The following is a 16,414-nucleotide window of genomic DNA, read 5'->3' on the forward strand; positions in this document are numbered from 1 at the left end:
TGTTGTATAAGGTGGCGTCTCCTTTTGTAGCGTAAAAGTGACGAAGAACAAACAAGGAAATCCGGCAGGTCCAAGGCACTGTGGAAATCAGTGTAATGCGAAGCTGTCACTGGGGAGATTCATACACCGCATAGTTTGGCATGGAGATAAACCAAGATATTCATGTCATGACATGTCGCTCAGTATCACATGTTTGTCATGCATGCATGCATGTACAATCTGGTATATACCATGCCTATGAAACTTATACTATGGTATACACAATGCATGACCTTTCATTTATTTCATTATCGTCATACACTTACGTTTCAACACCGTCTTTCATATATATCAAGGTAATGCAACGACCGCGAGCACGAAGATTGTCACGTAAATTATGACGAACATGACATGCATGTCATGAATGTCATTTTCCGACCTGTCATTTACGCTCGTCAGGTACACATGTCACGCCATACCAATTTTGGTATATATCCATGTTTATGAAACAACCTCGAGCGTTCAATAACAGTGAAATCAATCACGTCGTACATGACATGCATGTCATGATTTTGACGTTACGAGCTGTCATTTACGTTCGTCGTGCAGTCATGTCACGTTATACAAATATTGGTATGTATCAAATTAGTGAAACGGCCACGAGAGCACTAAGAGCGCGTCATGTAAATCGTGCCGTACCTGATATGCGTATGGTGATTTTCATGTTACGACCTGTTATTTACATTAGTAATTTACTCACGACGCGTTATAGCAATTTTTACCCAGTTCACTAAACGGCCCTACGAGAACAAAGTTGTAGGCGGCGAGATAGATAGATAGATAGATAGATAGATAGAGACAGACAGACAGACAGACAGACAGACAGACAGACAGACAGACAGATAGATAGATAGATAGATAGATAGATAGATAGATAGATAGATAGACAGACAGATAGATAGATAGATAGATAGATAGATAGATAGATAGATAGATAGATAGATAGATAGATAGATAGATAGATAGATAGATAGATAGATAGACAAAAAGACAGACAGACAGACAGACAGATAGACAGACAGATAGATAGATAGATAGATAGATAGATAGATAGATAGATAGATAGATAGATAGATAGATAGATAGATAGATAGATAGATAGATAGATAGATACGATGAAAGCGGCTGAAATTCGCCTAGAAATGCTTCGCGCTTAAACATTCACAGCTGCTCACGGAAGACGATAATGCCGACGCTGGCCGTGTGAGGCTGGCTGCAGGACAACGGCTCACCAACCGTAGCTCTGCGGCGCTACCTTTGGGACGGACCGAGTGGCAGGTTTGGTTAATAGGCGATGGAATTTCGACCAAGAAACAGATAAGTGTAACACTGATCGTGCGGAAAATTGGCGCAGCCTGCACTAAGTCGCTCAAGGCTGGGTGACAGCAGAACTTGTGGGCAAGCTCTGCTGCAACCTTCTACTGCAGTGCAAAGCAAGCATCCCTGCACTACTAGCAGCAGTAACAAATGCGGACACAAACATCCTCAGTTTGAAGCGTGGGAGGCTGCGATCTCTAAGCCAGACCTGGTCGACTAGCGTGAACTCGTCGGCCGAGCCCGGTGGGAGGTCCAGCTAGAGGGTTCCTGGAATAAGCCACCTTCACTAACTAGCCATTCCTCTATAAATATTTTCCTGAGCAAAGCTTCAATTTGGGCTAGTTGGTATGGCATAGCTATGTAAATGCGCTGAATGAAGCACAGACGAGAAACGTAACAGGGGACAGGACAAGTGGTGCGCATATATTTTCCTTCTTTCTCTCACTGGCTTTTTTGCCTTCTTCGTCTTTCATTCCTGCCTTTCTCTCTCTCTATTTCTCGTTTGCTTTCTTTTTCTTTCTATCCTTTTCTCTCTCTATCTCTCGCTCTATTTGTTTCTTTCTCTTTTCTTGATTCCCTCTCTTTTTCTTTTCCTGCATTTCTTTCATTTCTGTCTTTCTCATTCTTTCTATGCTAATACGCTGTACTCTCTTCCCTCCTTTCCGTCCTCTTCACCATCATATCTCTCCTCCTCAAGCTAACTACTCGTTTTCCACCTCCTTGCTACACTGTACAAGCCTATGCTATGCTCTCCTAGCGTGCCTGGATAGCCGAATAGTTGCGACGCTCGCCTTCGGATCGTGGGTGCGCGGATCGAATCTCGCCTCGCCAAGAATTTTGTTAAGCCGACAACACCTCGCTTCCTCTTTCTTTCTATCTCTTTCTTTCTCTCTCTCTTTCTGTACTTGTTCTCACGCCCATCAGAATTATTGCAGCGAAAGCTGTTATGAGGTCACAACAAGGGCCGTTTTTGGCGCCGTAGTTGTCCGCCGCCGTCAATGTCCGTAACCACTATCGCTCGAAATAAGAAAAAGAAAAACGAAATAAAAGAAAATTTACAGGATGGAACGAGGCTCGAACCTGGACCCTCTGCGTGGGACCGCAGTGTTCTACCTCGGAGCCATACCGGTGCTTGAAACTGCGTTGCAAAAAGACCCTATACAGGCTTCATGCCGGGAAGGGACCACATTAACGCATGTAATGTAGCGTGGTAGAAGCGTAAAATAACAACCAAGCGTCACACAACGCGAATTTTGTAACCAGGCGTCACACAATGCGAATTGCTCAACGAGTGGGTTGTTGAATGCTTCCAACCCATTACGAAGGGCTCTGCCATAATTCTTCATCGCCATCAGCCACAGCATCAAGAAAGTGCACATAATGCCTTAAAGGTGTTTAGCGGGTACCACGATTCTCCGCAGAATTACCAAAAATGGAATAGTGGCTGCTTCCCTACTTTTCCCTGCTATAAATGATCATTTATAGCGTAGTGGGTTCCTCGCAAGTGCACTTTTATAGGTTGCCAAGAAAGTCCATAATGCTCCCATGATGCATTTCCTCAGGGTCTCAATAAAGTTCTTTACCTGTCTCTCTCTTTCTCACGTTGACCTATGTTATGTAGCCTGGTGGGAGAGTAAAATAACGACTGGGCGTTACACGATGCGAATTACGTAACTTGTGGGTCGTTTAAAGCTTCCAACCCATTACAAATGGCTCAGCCATAATTCTTCATCGTCATGAACCGTTGCATCAACAAACTGCACGTAATGCCTTACATATGGTAGCTCGTTTCTCCGCAAAATGACGAATAATGTCGTGGTGGGTGCTTCCCAGCTTCACAAAAATTATGATTTGTGGCGTAGGGGGTACGTTGCTAGTTTAGTAGCACATGAGATTTTCCGCTCTTCCGCACAAGAGATTAGTAGCCACAAGAGATTTTCCGCTCTTCCAGCTTTCGATATGACTGTGCTGCGCTTTCCGCGTAGGCCTGGCGTTTTTGGATCCCACGCCACACAAATAACCGTGCGTGTTCTGTGAGCGAAGCAGAAGAGGACGAAGAGTGCTGATTCATGATGATGATAATTTTCTGTCTACGACACACAGCAAACCTCCAACGTGTCAGCTCTGCAGTAACAGCACCCACTGCGATGGTCTTGCGGTTATGGTGCTCGACTGCGGACGGTCGCTGGTTCTACGGAGGCAGACTGCTTGAGGCACTTGTGCTTAGATTCAGGGGCATGTTCATGAACGCCAGGTAGTCGAAACTTCCGGAGCCCTCCACAACGGTGTCTCCCATAATCATATCGTAGTTTTGCAACGCGAAATCCCGACAATTATACTTGAGTAACAGAAAGAATGTCTCGTGATTTGTCAGACTTCTGCGGGAATTCCCAAAGCGCTTGCGTAGGTTTACTTGAGCAACGCAGATCGTGAACTCACTTCGAGAACAAACAGCACTGAAGGCAGTGTTTGGTTCCATGAAAACGGTAGAAAACAATGCACGCCTTTTTGACACAGTAGGAGGATCTATTTTTGCATTGTTTCTTGAAATGAATTATGCTGGACTACCCTTAATCTGTGGGGAGTATTATGACATTGCACTGTAGGCAGTAACAGTGAAGCATGTTGGTTAGTGTTCGATGAACCTGTGCAGCTGCTTTAGTGACAAAATAATAATAATTTATAGAGTTCTGCGTGCGAAAACCACGATATAATTGTGAGGCATGTCGCAGTGCAGGGCTCCGGAAGTATCACCATCTGGTGTTCTGACGTCGCACAGTGCACGGGCTTCCAGCATCTCGCCTGTATTGGAGTGCGACTGCCGCGGCCGGGATTGAACCCGTGACTTTCGGATCAACAGCCGAGCGCCGTACCACTGTGCCACCGCAGGCGAACAAGTCACAAAGGAAGCGGAGAGACAATTTCTGCTTAAAAAATGTTACACGTAGGCATCGAACCCTATGGCATCGAAACACATGCTTCTATGTCCATTTTTCATTCACTATTATTTAATATACTGATAGCGAAGCTCACTGCGGCAGTTATAAGCACCTATCTGATGCAAGGAATCTTGCAAATGTGAAGTTATTGCAGATATTGTCGAGTCGAATAAAAAACCATAAGGGCTTCACGAAAACAGCTCTGAGAAGGCACTTGCGTATAGAATGAAATACAAAAGTTGCTGAATAAACATTATTATCAATGCACAAATTATAAAAAAGGCACTAGCACAAGGAGAAAGAATACAATGAAGAGCGAACGCGTGCTCTGATTTTTTTAGATGCGAAGTATCTTAAGGCGGAGCTCAATCCGGTGGTGGTGGTGGCGTACGGCGTGACCACCCTTACTGCGCATGCACATGCCCTTCCCACACACCTCCTCTCCACTCCCCCTCACCATTCTCCCTGTCCTCTACCCCTTACCCCTCTCCCCTCCCCCTCTCCACTTCCCCTTTCCTCTCCCCCTTTCCACTGTTCCTCTGAAACGCGGGCTAGACATGCCGAAATTCTCTCCTGCGCAACGCCGCGATGAGCTCAAGCGCATGTGCGTCCCCTCCCCTTCTCTCTCCTACGCTGCCCCCCTCTCGCCCGCCTGTCGACCGCGTTCCCCGCTCGCCCTGTGATAATTAACGGCCAGGGTAGATGGAAGATACGACGCGCGTAGCGTCCCTCTTCGCGTTCCACGACGCGAGGTCGGTAGCATGCCCAACGAACGCCAACGGAACACGATCGTGCAAGTGCTCCGGCTTCGCATCGTCTCATGGTCACCTTTAGCGGGAGATGGTGTAATTTTTTTAAGAATGTCCACCTTCCTGTAAAATACAACTGAAAGCATTATTCACAATGAGTTGCAGTGTCAACAAAAGCAATAAATGAGCATTCAGCGTGATTGCTTTGTGCAATGTTCGACGTGTGCCTAACTGAAAAACGAAAATCTGTGTGCCTACACAGATGCTGAAAAACACCATCTGTGTAAGTAGATATTAGACAATGCGCAAAGCGCTGATATTTTTTGACTCGCAATAAATAAAAAATGCAATTCATACGTTGCTTGGTCGATATATCAAGAAGAGGCGGTTTATGTTGCTGCTCATCCTTATGTTTTTTAGGGTAAAGCATGTGGCATGTATTTCCTGTGCAGAGTGCGCACACAATCAATACCGAATAAAAAAAGATTATTTCTAACATCTTCGCGCAAACAATCCAGAGAACATCTCTCTAAACAATAACGAGATCATCGCAGAGCGTTTTACTCTCGTCATCACAGTGCGTTCTGTTGTCCATGATAGACCTTAGCAGCATAGGCAGGGGGCGGAAAGTGCCTATACGCCCCATGGGAATTTCGCATGCTTATACTCGGCGGCAGCGCCGCTTCCACCACTGGCGGCTGCTGGGCATCTAACTAGAAGTAATTCACAAGCAAAACATTTTTTATGACGTCACTGCTGAGGTCAGCAAGTAGAGGGAAAGGGCGCGAAACCGAGAGGAGGAAGGTTGCGGCGGAAGCTCTCCTCTCCCACTTCGCATGCTCTCTTGCTCTCTTGCAGGTCCGCTGGTCGCTCGGTCGACGCGGCCATTCCTTAAACTTAGTTAAGCATCTTTTTAGTTTTGTTCGTGCGCTGTGAAGTGGACAAACCAAAGCTGACCGATTTCACAGTAAGGCAAATCTCGATCAACACAAGTGAAATTTAAATGTCTTTTTGTAAATCACGCTTCGTACTAAAAACAAAAAAAAAACAGAGACATACACGTTGTATGGAAGTGTCAATCTGCAAAAGCAGCTTGAATTCACGACTAAAATATGCACATAATGAGCAAACATCGAACCCAGCTTTTCCGAACCGATGCGAAAATTAATGACAATCGCGAGCAGGCCCCGTGTAACATGATTTAACTACGTCTGTTATGACGGCGCATATATTTTTCTGGCAGAACTTGAGTACCAAACAAAGCAGAAGTGCAAGGGAAATTGGATGCGTGAAGCGATGAGAAATCGTTTAACAGGGAATGCCGCTGGAAACTATTTCGGCGAGTTGACTTGTCTTCGTCAGGGCAGCAGCAATGCCTTGACGATGAAAAGACCGCTTGTGGAAACATTGGCACCAGCGAAATTCCCCGTTGAACGATTTCTCAGAGCATCAGTGAATCAATTACATGTATTTCAGTGACAGTATTAGAAGTAGAGGCTCACACGGTTTCAAACTCTCTACATGCATTTCCATGAACAGCAAGGAGCCTAAATTGCTTCCCATAACTCGAACTACATGCCAAAAGTATAAGATGAACAAACTGTGTAGCCGAACCAATAACACACATTCAAGCCTTTCATTAAACCTATTTCGCCGGCAGCAGGTTGGCTGTCGTCATGACGAATTAGTCTAGCGACACTGCGCTTATGTCAGTCCACTCAGGCCTGCAGAGAACTGGGTTTACTCATGTGTTCATGCAAAATGAATACCTGCTCAAATAATGGACCCAAATACTTGCGCTCACCCGTTGTCACTAGGAAACCTGAAAAGCCTTCGCGGAACTGGAAATCCCTCGGTTAACACACCACAGAGCTGTGCAAAACATGTGATGCCCCGATTTAGCCATCTTCGTATAATGTATGGTTGACCTGCTCGGCGTTGTTCGTACATTGCGGCTTCTGTTCTGTGCACGCCACATCAAAATTCTTATCTTTCCCGTATTCTTACTTGGCACGCCAACCGACAGAGATAACCGAGCGCGGTCCAGCTTGTGATATCGTTGAGCGGGTGCCAAGGATGGGCGGGGGCAAGCGCTACGAACACATGTCAACCAGTTCCAGCGCCTCGTCCGGTTTAAAATTCACAAAATAGGAATAAAAAAGACAAATAAGCAAAGGAAGAGTTCTTTACAATTCAATCAAATTTCTTTATTTGTAAAAGCTCGTGAAAGACAATAAATGCGAACATCCACATCAACCTCGCTTTGCTAAACCAGATCTCAGGATGTCCGGGAACCGCTACGAGCGTGCATATTCCTTGAAACCGAAACTGGCGCTCAGTTTCCGGGGCCTCGTATAGGCGCGCTAAAGTGTCAGTGACGTCACTGCATGAACGTAACGATGATGCGTAAATCAAAGTGCTGTGTGGCTTAGGGTCGGGAAACCTGGACTTATTGCTGTATTAAGCGTTGCCTGGTCCTAACAAACATGAATGTAGGCAAAGGCAAAAGGGGGAAACTCCAACCAGAAGGTTTATTTTAAAAAACCCGACGTTTCGAAGCCTGACCGGCTTCTTCTTCAGGGGTGAGATGGCCCGAGGTGCACGGCGCTTATATGCGCTTTCTTGCCGACAGTTGCCGCAAGCCTTGACAATAGAGGGGGGGCAAGGTTCCCGTGGTGCGGTTGATGTTTTCCGCTGTATTCTGTATATGCCACGACTCGAGGAGAAGCCGCCGGCGCCAACAGCTTTCCTGTTCCAGGATCACCGCATCGTCAGGACTAATGCGGTGGTCACATTTTTCGCAGTGTTCCGCTACTGCACTCCTTTCGCTGTTCAGCTGACGCAGATCGTTCTTATGCTGCCGCATCCTTTCGCGGAAGTTCTTTGTTTCCCCGACGTACGCGGCGGGGCAGTCTGAACACGAGATCCTATACACGACACCCTGCGCTTTCTCCACAGGCGCGCGGTCTTTGGGAAGGGGGAAAAAACGGCCGATGGTGGTGGTTGGCTTGTGTGCCACGCCGACCCCCGCCTTTCCCAGAATGCGCGCTAATGTTTCGCTGGTTCCCGCGATGTAGGGAATCGGCACACGGCGTCGCTGAGGCGGCGCCGCTGGCTCTCTACCCCCACCGCCCTTATTCCTGCGCAGGGCCTTGCGAATGAACGCCTTTGTGTAGCCGTTGTCGCCGAGATCCCGGATTATTTTTCCTTTTTCTTCCTTCTGCCGTCGTGGAGACGAGCAGATTCTTTCGGCCCTTTTCACGAGGCTTCGTACAACGGAGAACTTGTGGCAGGTGGGGTGATTTGAGCTGAAGTGGAGGTAGCGTCCTGTGTGCGTTGGCTTCCTGAAGACAGAGAAAGAGAGGCTCTGACGTTGTCTTCTCACCAACACATCCAGGAACGGGAGGGTTGAATGGATCTCCATTTCCGCTGTGAACTGAATGTGGGGATCCACGGAGTTCAAACGGGCGAGCAGGTTGTTGGCCTCGCCGGATTTCACCACGCAGAAGCAATCATCTACGTAGCGAACAAACAACTTGGGCTTGGGGTCACACACGGCAAGCGCTCGCTTTTCGATGTCCTCCATTACGAGAGCTGCCACTGTTGCCGATATCGAGGCCCCCATGGCTGTCCCACTGGTCTGTCTGTAAAACACGTTGTTAAAAGAGAAATAAGTGCTTGAGAGGCAAAATTCCAACAGCTGGCATATCTGGTCTACCGAAAGTGGAGTTCGGTCGATCAGGGTGGGGTCGTCTTCGAGGGCCCGGCGCGTCACAGTCAGTGCGAGGGGCACGGGCACGCTGGTGAAAAGGGAAACCACGTCGAAAGACACCATGCGATCGGTTTCCTCAAGCACAACGTTGGACGCCAGTTCTACGAAATGCCCCGAGTGGCGGATGTATGTGTCCGTCTTCCCGGTCAGAGGCACGATTACCCTGTGCAGATAGGATGACAGAGCCCGTAGGGGGGAGCGGGTGAAGTCGACGATGGGTCGGAGAGGAATTCCCGATTTATGGACCTTTGGGAGGCCGTAGAAACTCGGGGCGGATCCGTTTCTGCAAATCAACTTCAGGTAGAGGTTTTTGAAATCGGGATGATTGGTGAAGATCTGCGATAAAAGTCTCTTCAGATTGGTTTGGGTTTGAGGAGTGGGATCTTTCTTGATCTTGGAGTAAGCCTCCCCGTTCAGAAGTTCTCCTGCCCTCTTCTCATAGTCAGCGCGATCCATGACGACCGTGCTGTTACCTTTGTCGGCCGGTAGGACTACGATGGTCTTGTCCTTCTTCAAATCTATGAGAGCCTTCCTCTCTTCGTCAGGAAGGTTGCTGCTTAGCCGAGCCGGTATCTTGGAAAGAACTCCTATTACCTTGAGACGGGTCTCTTGACGGGCGCCGGCTTCAAGGTGTTGAATCCCGTCCTCGACTGCAGCGACTATCTTCGAGATAGGGGGAATGGCCGAGATGTTGAAACCATGTCCCTTGGCTAGTGCGGCTAACTCCGGGGTTGAGAGATGTCGGGATGAGAGGTTTGTCACGAAGGTGCTTGGGGGAATAGTCGCCGATTCCCGGTCCCGAAGTATGCTGCCCAACTTCTTGTCTTGGGCTACCTTGTGTTTCTTGGCCTCGGTGGCAGCTGATTTCTTCGCAAAATCCTCCAGAGATGGCATTATATCGGGGATGCGGTGTTCCAGCTGGCGTCGGGCGAAGAAAACGTCCAATTCTTTCTTCTTGATGGCCGCGTTGCACTCACGTATGCGTGCGGTGAGGAGACGTTGTTCAGTTTTCCTGATGATCTGGATGCCTTCAGATGAAGAAACTGGGCGTTTCAGACGTAGGCTGTGCGGGATGACGCCGTTCTCTTTGCACGTACGGTTGAAATCCAAGTGGGACTTGAATACCGCTATCCTTTCGACGATCCTGGTGAATCGCTTGGCAAGCTGCATGGTCTCTTGGCCAAAATCTCGACGTAATGAATTAAAGGTAAACATTCGGCAGAAGTCTGCCTGGTTGGGTGAAAGACTAAAGGCAAAAGGGGGAAACTCCAACCAGAAGGTTTATTTTAAAAAACCCGACGTTTCGAAGCCTGACCGGCTTCTTCTTCAGGGGTGAGATGGCCCGAGGTGCACGGCGCTTATATGCGCTTTCTTGCCGACAGTTGCCGCAAGCCTTGACAATAGAGGGGGGCAAGGTTCCCGTGGTGCGGTTGATGTTTTTCCGCAGTATTCTGTGTATGCCACGACTCGAGGAGAAGCCGCCGGCGCCAACAGCTTTCCTGTTCCAGGATCACCGCATCGTCAGGACTGATGCGGTGGTCACATTTTTCGCAGTGTTCCGCTACTGCACTCCTTTCGCTGTTCAGCTGACGCAGATCGTTCTTATGCTGCCGCATCCTTTCGCGGAAGTTCTTTGTTTCCCCGACGTACGCGGCGGGGCAGTCTGAACACGAGATCCTATACACGACACCCTGCGCTTTCTCCACAGGCGCGCGGTCTTTGGGAAGGTGGAAAAAACGGCCGATGGTGGTGGTTGGCTTGTGTGCCACGCCGACCCCCGCCTTTCCCAGAATGCGCGCTAATGTTTCGCTGGTTCCCGCGATGTAGGGAATCGGCACACGGCGTCGCTGAGGCGGCGCCGCTGGCTCTCTACCCCCACCGCCCTTATTCCTGCGCAGGGCCTTGCGAATGAACGCCTTTGTGTAGCCGTTGTCGCCGAGATCCCGGATTATTTTTTCTTTTTCTTCCTTCTGCCGTCGTGGAGACGAGCAGATTCTTTCGGCCCTTTTCACGAGGCTTCGTACAACGGAGAACTTGTGGCAGGTGGGGTGATTTGAGCTGAAGTGGAGGTAGCGTCCTGTGTGTGTTGGCTTCCTGAAGACAGAGAAAGAGAGGCTCTGACGTTGTCTTCTCACCAACACATCCAGGAACGGGAGGGTTGAATGGATCTCCATTTCCGCTGTGAACTGAATGTGGGGATCCACGGAGTTCAAACGGGCGAGCAGGTTGTTGGCCTCGCCGGATTTCACCACGTACATATTTTTTCACACGAGAAGGTTTAGCCAGACCAGCAGCAACAAGGAGTGAAATCGAGAAAGAGTTAGGTACCTGGCGATGTCGATTCAGTGAAGTGATATTTGGAGCTTTTGTTGTGCAACATTGATATTGTTACGCGAGTGACGAGTCGCTTGCACGGTAGGCTGTGTAGAAGATATATTTTCAAGAGCAGCTGCAGCGCTGACCTGTTCGGCTCCGAGTTCGATCAGCAAGCGACCTTCGTCCTCTTCGTCGGGCGCACACGCGCGTCGACAATACGCACTCCGGCAGCCCACATGTAGCATATACCCCGGCGGCAAAGGCGCCGTCTCGGCGCATCTAGACGTCAACGTCATCGGGCGAGTGGTACTGCTTCAGGCGTGCGACGTGTGCGATGTCGCCGGCCCGCGGGGTGGATGAAGACGACGAGGCAGCAGGAGCAATTTCATAAGTGACGGGAGTCACCGCACGAAGCATTCGGTATGGCCCTGTGTACCGAGATAGCAGTTTGTCGGACAGGCCAACGTGCCAGGTCGGAGACCACATCAGAACCAAAGAACTGGGTGAAACGTGCACGTCGCGGTGTTGTTGATCATACCGACGGCGTTGGTTCTCTTGGGAGGTCAGAAGGCGAGTACGAGTGGCTTCGCGTGCATTGGCGGCCCGGCTGATGGCGTCCAGGGCATGTTCAGTGGGCGGAGCTGCTGGCAACGGAATGACTGTATCGAGGGGCAATGTGGTTCGCGGCCGAACAAGAGGAAAAATGGGGAGTAACCAGCCGTGTCATGGCGCGAAGAATTGTAGGCAAATGTCACGTACGGTAGAGCAAGGTCCCAGTCGGAGTGGTCTGAGGAAACATACTTTGAAAGCATGTCGGTTAGGGTTCGGTTCAGACGCTCCGTGAAGCCATTCGTTTGCGGATGGTACGACGTAGTGAGCTTATGCCGCGTTTCACATGAACGCAGGATGTCCGCTATGACTCTCGATAGAAATGTGCGGCCACGGTCCGTGAGCAGCTGGCGTGGAGCACCGTGTTGCAAGATCACGTCGCGGAGAAGGAAATCGGCGACATCTGTGGCGCAGCTTGTTGGAAGAGCTCGTGTGATGGCGTGGCGTGTGGCGTAGTCTGTGGCCACAGCTATCCACCTGTTGCCAGCAGAAGACAGGGGAAAAGGGCCGAGTAGGTCCAAGCCGACGCGAAAGAAGGGTCCGGACGAAATGTCGAGGGGTTGAAGGCACCCAGCCGGAAGCGTCGACGGTGTTTTGCGGCGCTGACATTTCTCACACGCCTCGACGTATCATCTGACGGAGCGCGCGAGACCTGGCCAATAGAAGCGACGGCGGATTCGGTCGTATGTGCGGGACACGCCAAGGTGACCGGCAGTTGGAACGTCGTGAAGTTCGTGGCGTACAGCCGAGCGGAGGTGTTTGGGTATCACAAGCAGCAGGGATGGGCCGTCTGGATGAAAGTTGTGGCGGTATAGTGTACCATTCTGGAGTACGAACGAGCGATGAGATCGGTCCGATGTTGAGGATTCGAGGCACTCGACGATAGCCCGTAAGGATGCATCACGGCGTTGCTCGTCGGCTATGTGGGTCAGTTGGGAAACGGAGCACACGCAAGCGTCGGTGTCAGGGACGGTACGCGAGTCGCCAACCGGGTAGCGAGATAGGCAGTCGGCTTCCTGATGCAGGCGTACAGACTTGTACGTCACTGCAAAAGTGTACTCCTGCAGTCGCAGAGCCCAGCAACCAAGTGGACCTGTAGGATCCCTTAATAGGCGCTTTTAGCTGACCGTATTTCGCCTCCCGCTCCGCTCAGCCAGTCGGTGGTGGCACCACTGCGCATGCGCCACACGGTCAGGCGCTGAGCGTGTGACCGGACCGTCGCCGTCAGCCTGGGCTGTAGCGAGCGAGGGATCACGTGACACGAGAAGAAACAACCAAAATGGCAGCCTCTTGTGCCGTGAGTCCGCGCTGCTCGGAAAACATAGCGGTTGTTCGGCCAACACGCAAGACCCGAAGACACTTCAGGATACACGAGGATCTGCGCCTTCTCCGAGAAGTCGTCGCAGCCAATCCCTTTGAAAATCCGCGCATGTGGGATGACGTTCTACGAAACATCATTGCAGCGACACATCGAGAGCTGACACTTCGGGGCATAAAGGAGCGTCTCGAGCTGCTGCTTTGGTACTTCCGTCAACAGGACTCCGCAAACCTTCGCAAGTAAGCGATTTCATGTACAGTAGTAGCAATTTAGTGTTTTTAACAGCAGCCACTCTCCCACCTGTTCAGAAACACGCTTTAGTTTAACTTGCCACAACGCAACGCGCTGAACGCGCTGCCCCAGGGCGGCGCGTTTGAAACGCGTTTGTGCTGCCTTGAAAGCGGTGTCTTGTTCAAGGGCTCCTGAATACGGGGGTAAGCATCCACACTGCGTGAGCTCATCTGAGCTAACTCAGAATTTGCATTGCTAGGTCTGGAACAGTAGAATTTTCACCAACTATAACGCCAGCCTTTCTCTGCTGCACTTGGTGATTGCGTTCCATTGCCTCCGTGACTGGTGCACTGATCACGGAGGCAAAACAAATGGACGATGTTATTTGATGAATTCGTAATGTGACGTGATGTTATAGGACAACATAGTGACGCCAAAGAATTTGACGATCTGTGATGCGATGTTGATGTTCTATTCTTGCGAAAAACTGCTAACGTTGTGTTGTTCTCATAAATGTTTTTCAGTGTTGTAGTGCTGACGGCATGCTCATGGCTGTGCGCTGTTATGCGAGCATTACGTTTTGCTTCCCATTTCGTGCTGCCTGTTCGCAACTGTGTTCAGGGAGTCGAAAGCACTCTTAATCTGAATTTCTGTTTTTTGAAGCGCCGTGAGAAAGGGGGACAAGCAAGTGCGTAGACATTGTTCATTCTCACTTGCTTTTCTCAATGTTCGTCAAACTCAATGCCAGCTTAATGAATTATGCGCAACCTAAATTTTCAGAGCAGCTCCACACAGGACGAGAAGTGTGGTGTACCGGAAGCGATTTCCTCATTGCGAGATTTCATCGCTTATTTGCAGTTGCCTTCCGCTGGGTAAGAATTTTTTTAATTTCACTGCATTGTCCTCTATTTTGCTGCAGAAAATCAATCAACGGCATCACTCCTCTTGGAAATGATTGGAGATGAGGAACCTTAGCCACCAGTCCAAGGGAGTGGTGATACTGCAGTGCAGGTGGACAACTGACAAGATGAAACCACAGTCCAAGAGCCAGATGACATCCAGGCATTTGTGCCGCACCGTCACTGTATCTGTACCCTTGTTCACAATAAAGAAAAGAACACCTTTGCATCTCCGGGTTCACTCCCACTTTCAGTAATGTCATTGATCGAAGCAATTTTAGTCCAACTTCTCGAGCAGATTAAACCCCGCTTTGGAGCAGAAAATCAGCCTTTTCTAGCATTAGCAATCCAATATTTTCGAATGCAAATATTTATTTCTGTCACATCAACAGCTGCTCAGTTTTTAACAAAATGGAATACCCTTCTACCTGGATGCATGTGCACTTCAGGCAGAAAATGCCGGGCCTGCTGTATCTCAGCAGGTAACAAAATGGGTTCAACAGTTTATAATCGTACTGCTCAGTGTAATTAACGCAATAAGTCACACAAGAGGCTGTCGTTAAATAAGAACTGTGGTTGCACGAAGTATTATGCACAGTGCCTCTACTCCGAACAAAGCTACCCTTTGGGCTGTGTGGACTGTATCCGTTATGAGCAATGCAGCCTTCAGTCTACGAGTACTCGCTATACACAAAGGGTACAGGAGAACACAGCGGAACTTGGGCGAGCACAATGTATAGCTAACAGCATGAAGACACCACGCACATAAGAATGGATATTTGTAGCTTAGATTGCAGTCCAGCGCCAAGCCAAGGTGAGAAAAAAAAATAAAAAGGCTGATGCGTCAAGCACCACTGTAACGCGAAAATAAATCAATCCACACTGTTTTAAAACAGAATTTCCTTTCTTGCTGCACGACAAGTACAATTTTTATTTTCATTTTCAACGAACATTTCACTTTCATGCACAGGTGGCGTCGCGCTTGCCTTGACCGAAAGACGCTTAGCTAAAACCAACAACGCGCGTTGCGCTCCGGTAACGTTGAGCGTTTGAGCGGAACGGGGAACGGACCGCAGAATCGGTCAGCTAAAAGCGCCTAATGATGAAAGGCAGCAGAGCGCGTGGTGGTCAGTGACTACGGAGAAGTGAGTGCCATATAAGTATGGATGGAACTTGGAGACCGCCCAGACAAGATCAAGGCATTCTCGCTCTGTGATGGAATAGTCGCGCTCTGCAGGTGCAAGAAGGCGGCTAGCGTAGGCGATTACGCGGTCGTGTCGCTGTTGGCGTTGGGCAAGGACGGCTTCGATCCCGTGACCACTGGCATCATTTGGGACCTCAGTCGGGGCGGATGGATGAAAGGGGGCCAATATAGATGGCGTCGTCAAAATTGTGATGAGGTGAGAGCAGGCGGCAGCTTGAGTGGACACCTACGAAAATGGGACGTCTTTCTTTAGAAGATCAGTAAGCGGTCGAGCGATTGCTGCAAAGTCTTTGACGAGCCGCTTAAAGTCCCACAAAACTTCGGACATCTTTGGCGAATTGGGGCACTGGGAAACTGGTGACGGCTCGAATTTTCTCGGCGTATGGCCGCACACCAGAAGCGTCAACGAGGTGGCCCAACACTGTAATCTGTCGGCGGCCGAAGTGACACTTCGACGAGTTAAACTGGAGGCCAGTATTGCGGAAGACGTGGAGAATAGCCGATACGCGTTCAAGGTGGGCATCAATTTTTTTATTCACACGTTTGATAGTTTTCTTACAGAAAACCAAAGGGGTGAGGGCCAAAGGCGCGAGCGTGCGCCTGACTGAGGCCCTGAACCCTGTACAATCAGTGCTCGGCGAAGCAACATAATTAAATGAAAAAAAACAGCTATGTAGACAGTACACACATGATCGAGTAACATAAACAACATGATCAACATGATTAACATTAGTACAACAAATAACATAGGTGACGGAACTAGCATAAGGAACAATACTACATATTATTCCGCCTGCAGTCATTGGCACTGACAACACAACAATGTGCAACACATTTAACAATATTTGCCGATTTTTCTTTTATACACTGTTAAAGAGGACGATTCTTTTATTATATCTAACAGTTCTTTGTTTGAATTTAAGAGCCTAGGAATTTTGTATCTCAAGCATTGCGTCCCGTAATTTCTTCTGGTCTTAGGTAGTTTATAGTTTATCACATGTAGGTTGCGGTCTGTGGTCGT

General features: G+C 49.2%; 1 protein-coding gene across 1 annotated transcript; it reads right to left on the bottom strand.

The window, feature by feature from the left end:
• Window positions 1-6,062: 6,062 nt before the first annotated feature.
• LOC119375339 (uncharacterized) lies at window positions 6,063-9,986 on the bottom strand. Its single transcript, XM_037645518.1, has 2 exons — window positions 8,979-9,986; window positions 6,063-6,074 (listed from the first exon to the last, which is right to left on the bottom strand). Exons 1-2 carry the CDS (start codon window positions 9,984-9,986, stop codon window positions 6,063-6,065), a joined length of 1,020 nt encoding a protein of 339 aa, XP_037501446.1.
• Window positions 9,987-16,414: the final 6,428 nt, after the last annotated feature.

Source organism: Rhipicephalus sanguineus, chromosome 11, assembly GCF_013339695.2.
Source record: "Rhipicephalus sanguineus isolate Rsan-2018 chromosome 11, BIME_Rsan_1.4, whole genome shotgun sequence".
Lineage (NCBI taxonomy): Eukaryota > Metazoa > Arthropoda > Arachnida > Ixodida > Ixodidae > Rhipicephalus > Rhipicephalus sanguineus.

Excerpts from the sequence above, each read along its gene's own strand:
- LOC119375339 (XM_037645518.1), bottom strand. The coding sequence starts at position 9,986 with ATGCAGCTTGCCAAGCGATTCACCAGGATCGTCGAAAGGATAGCGGTA.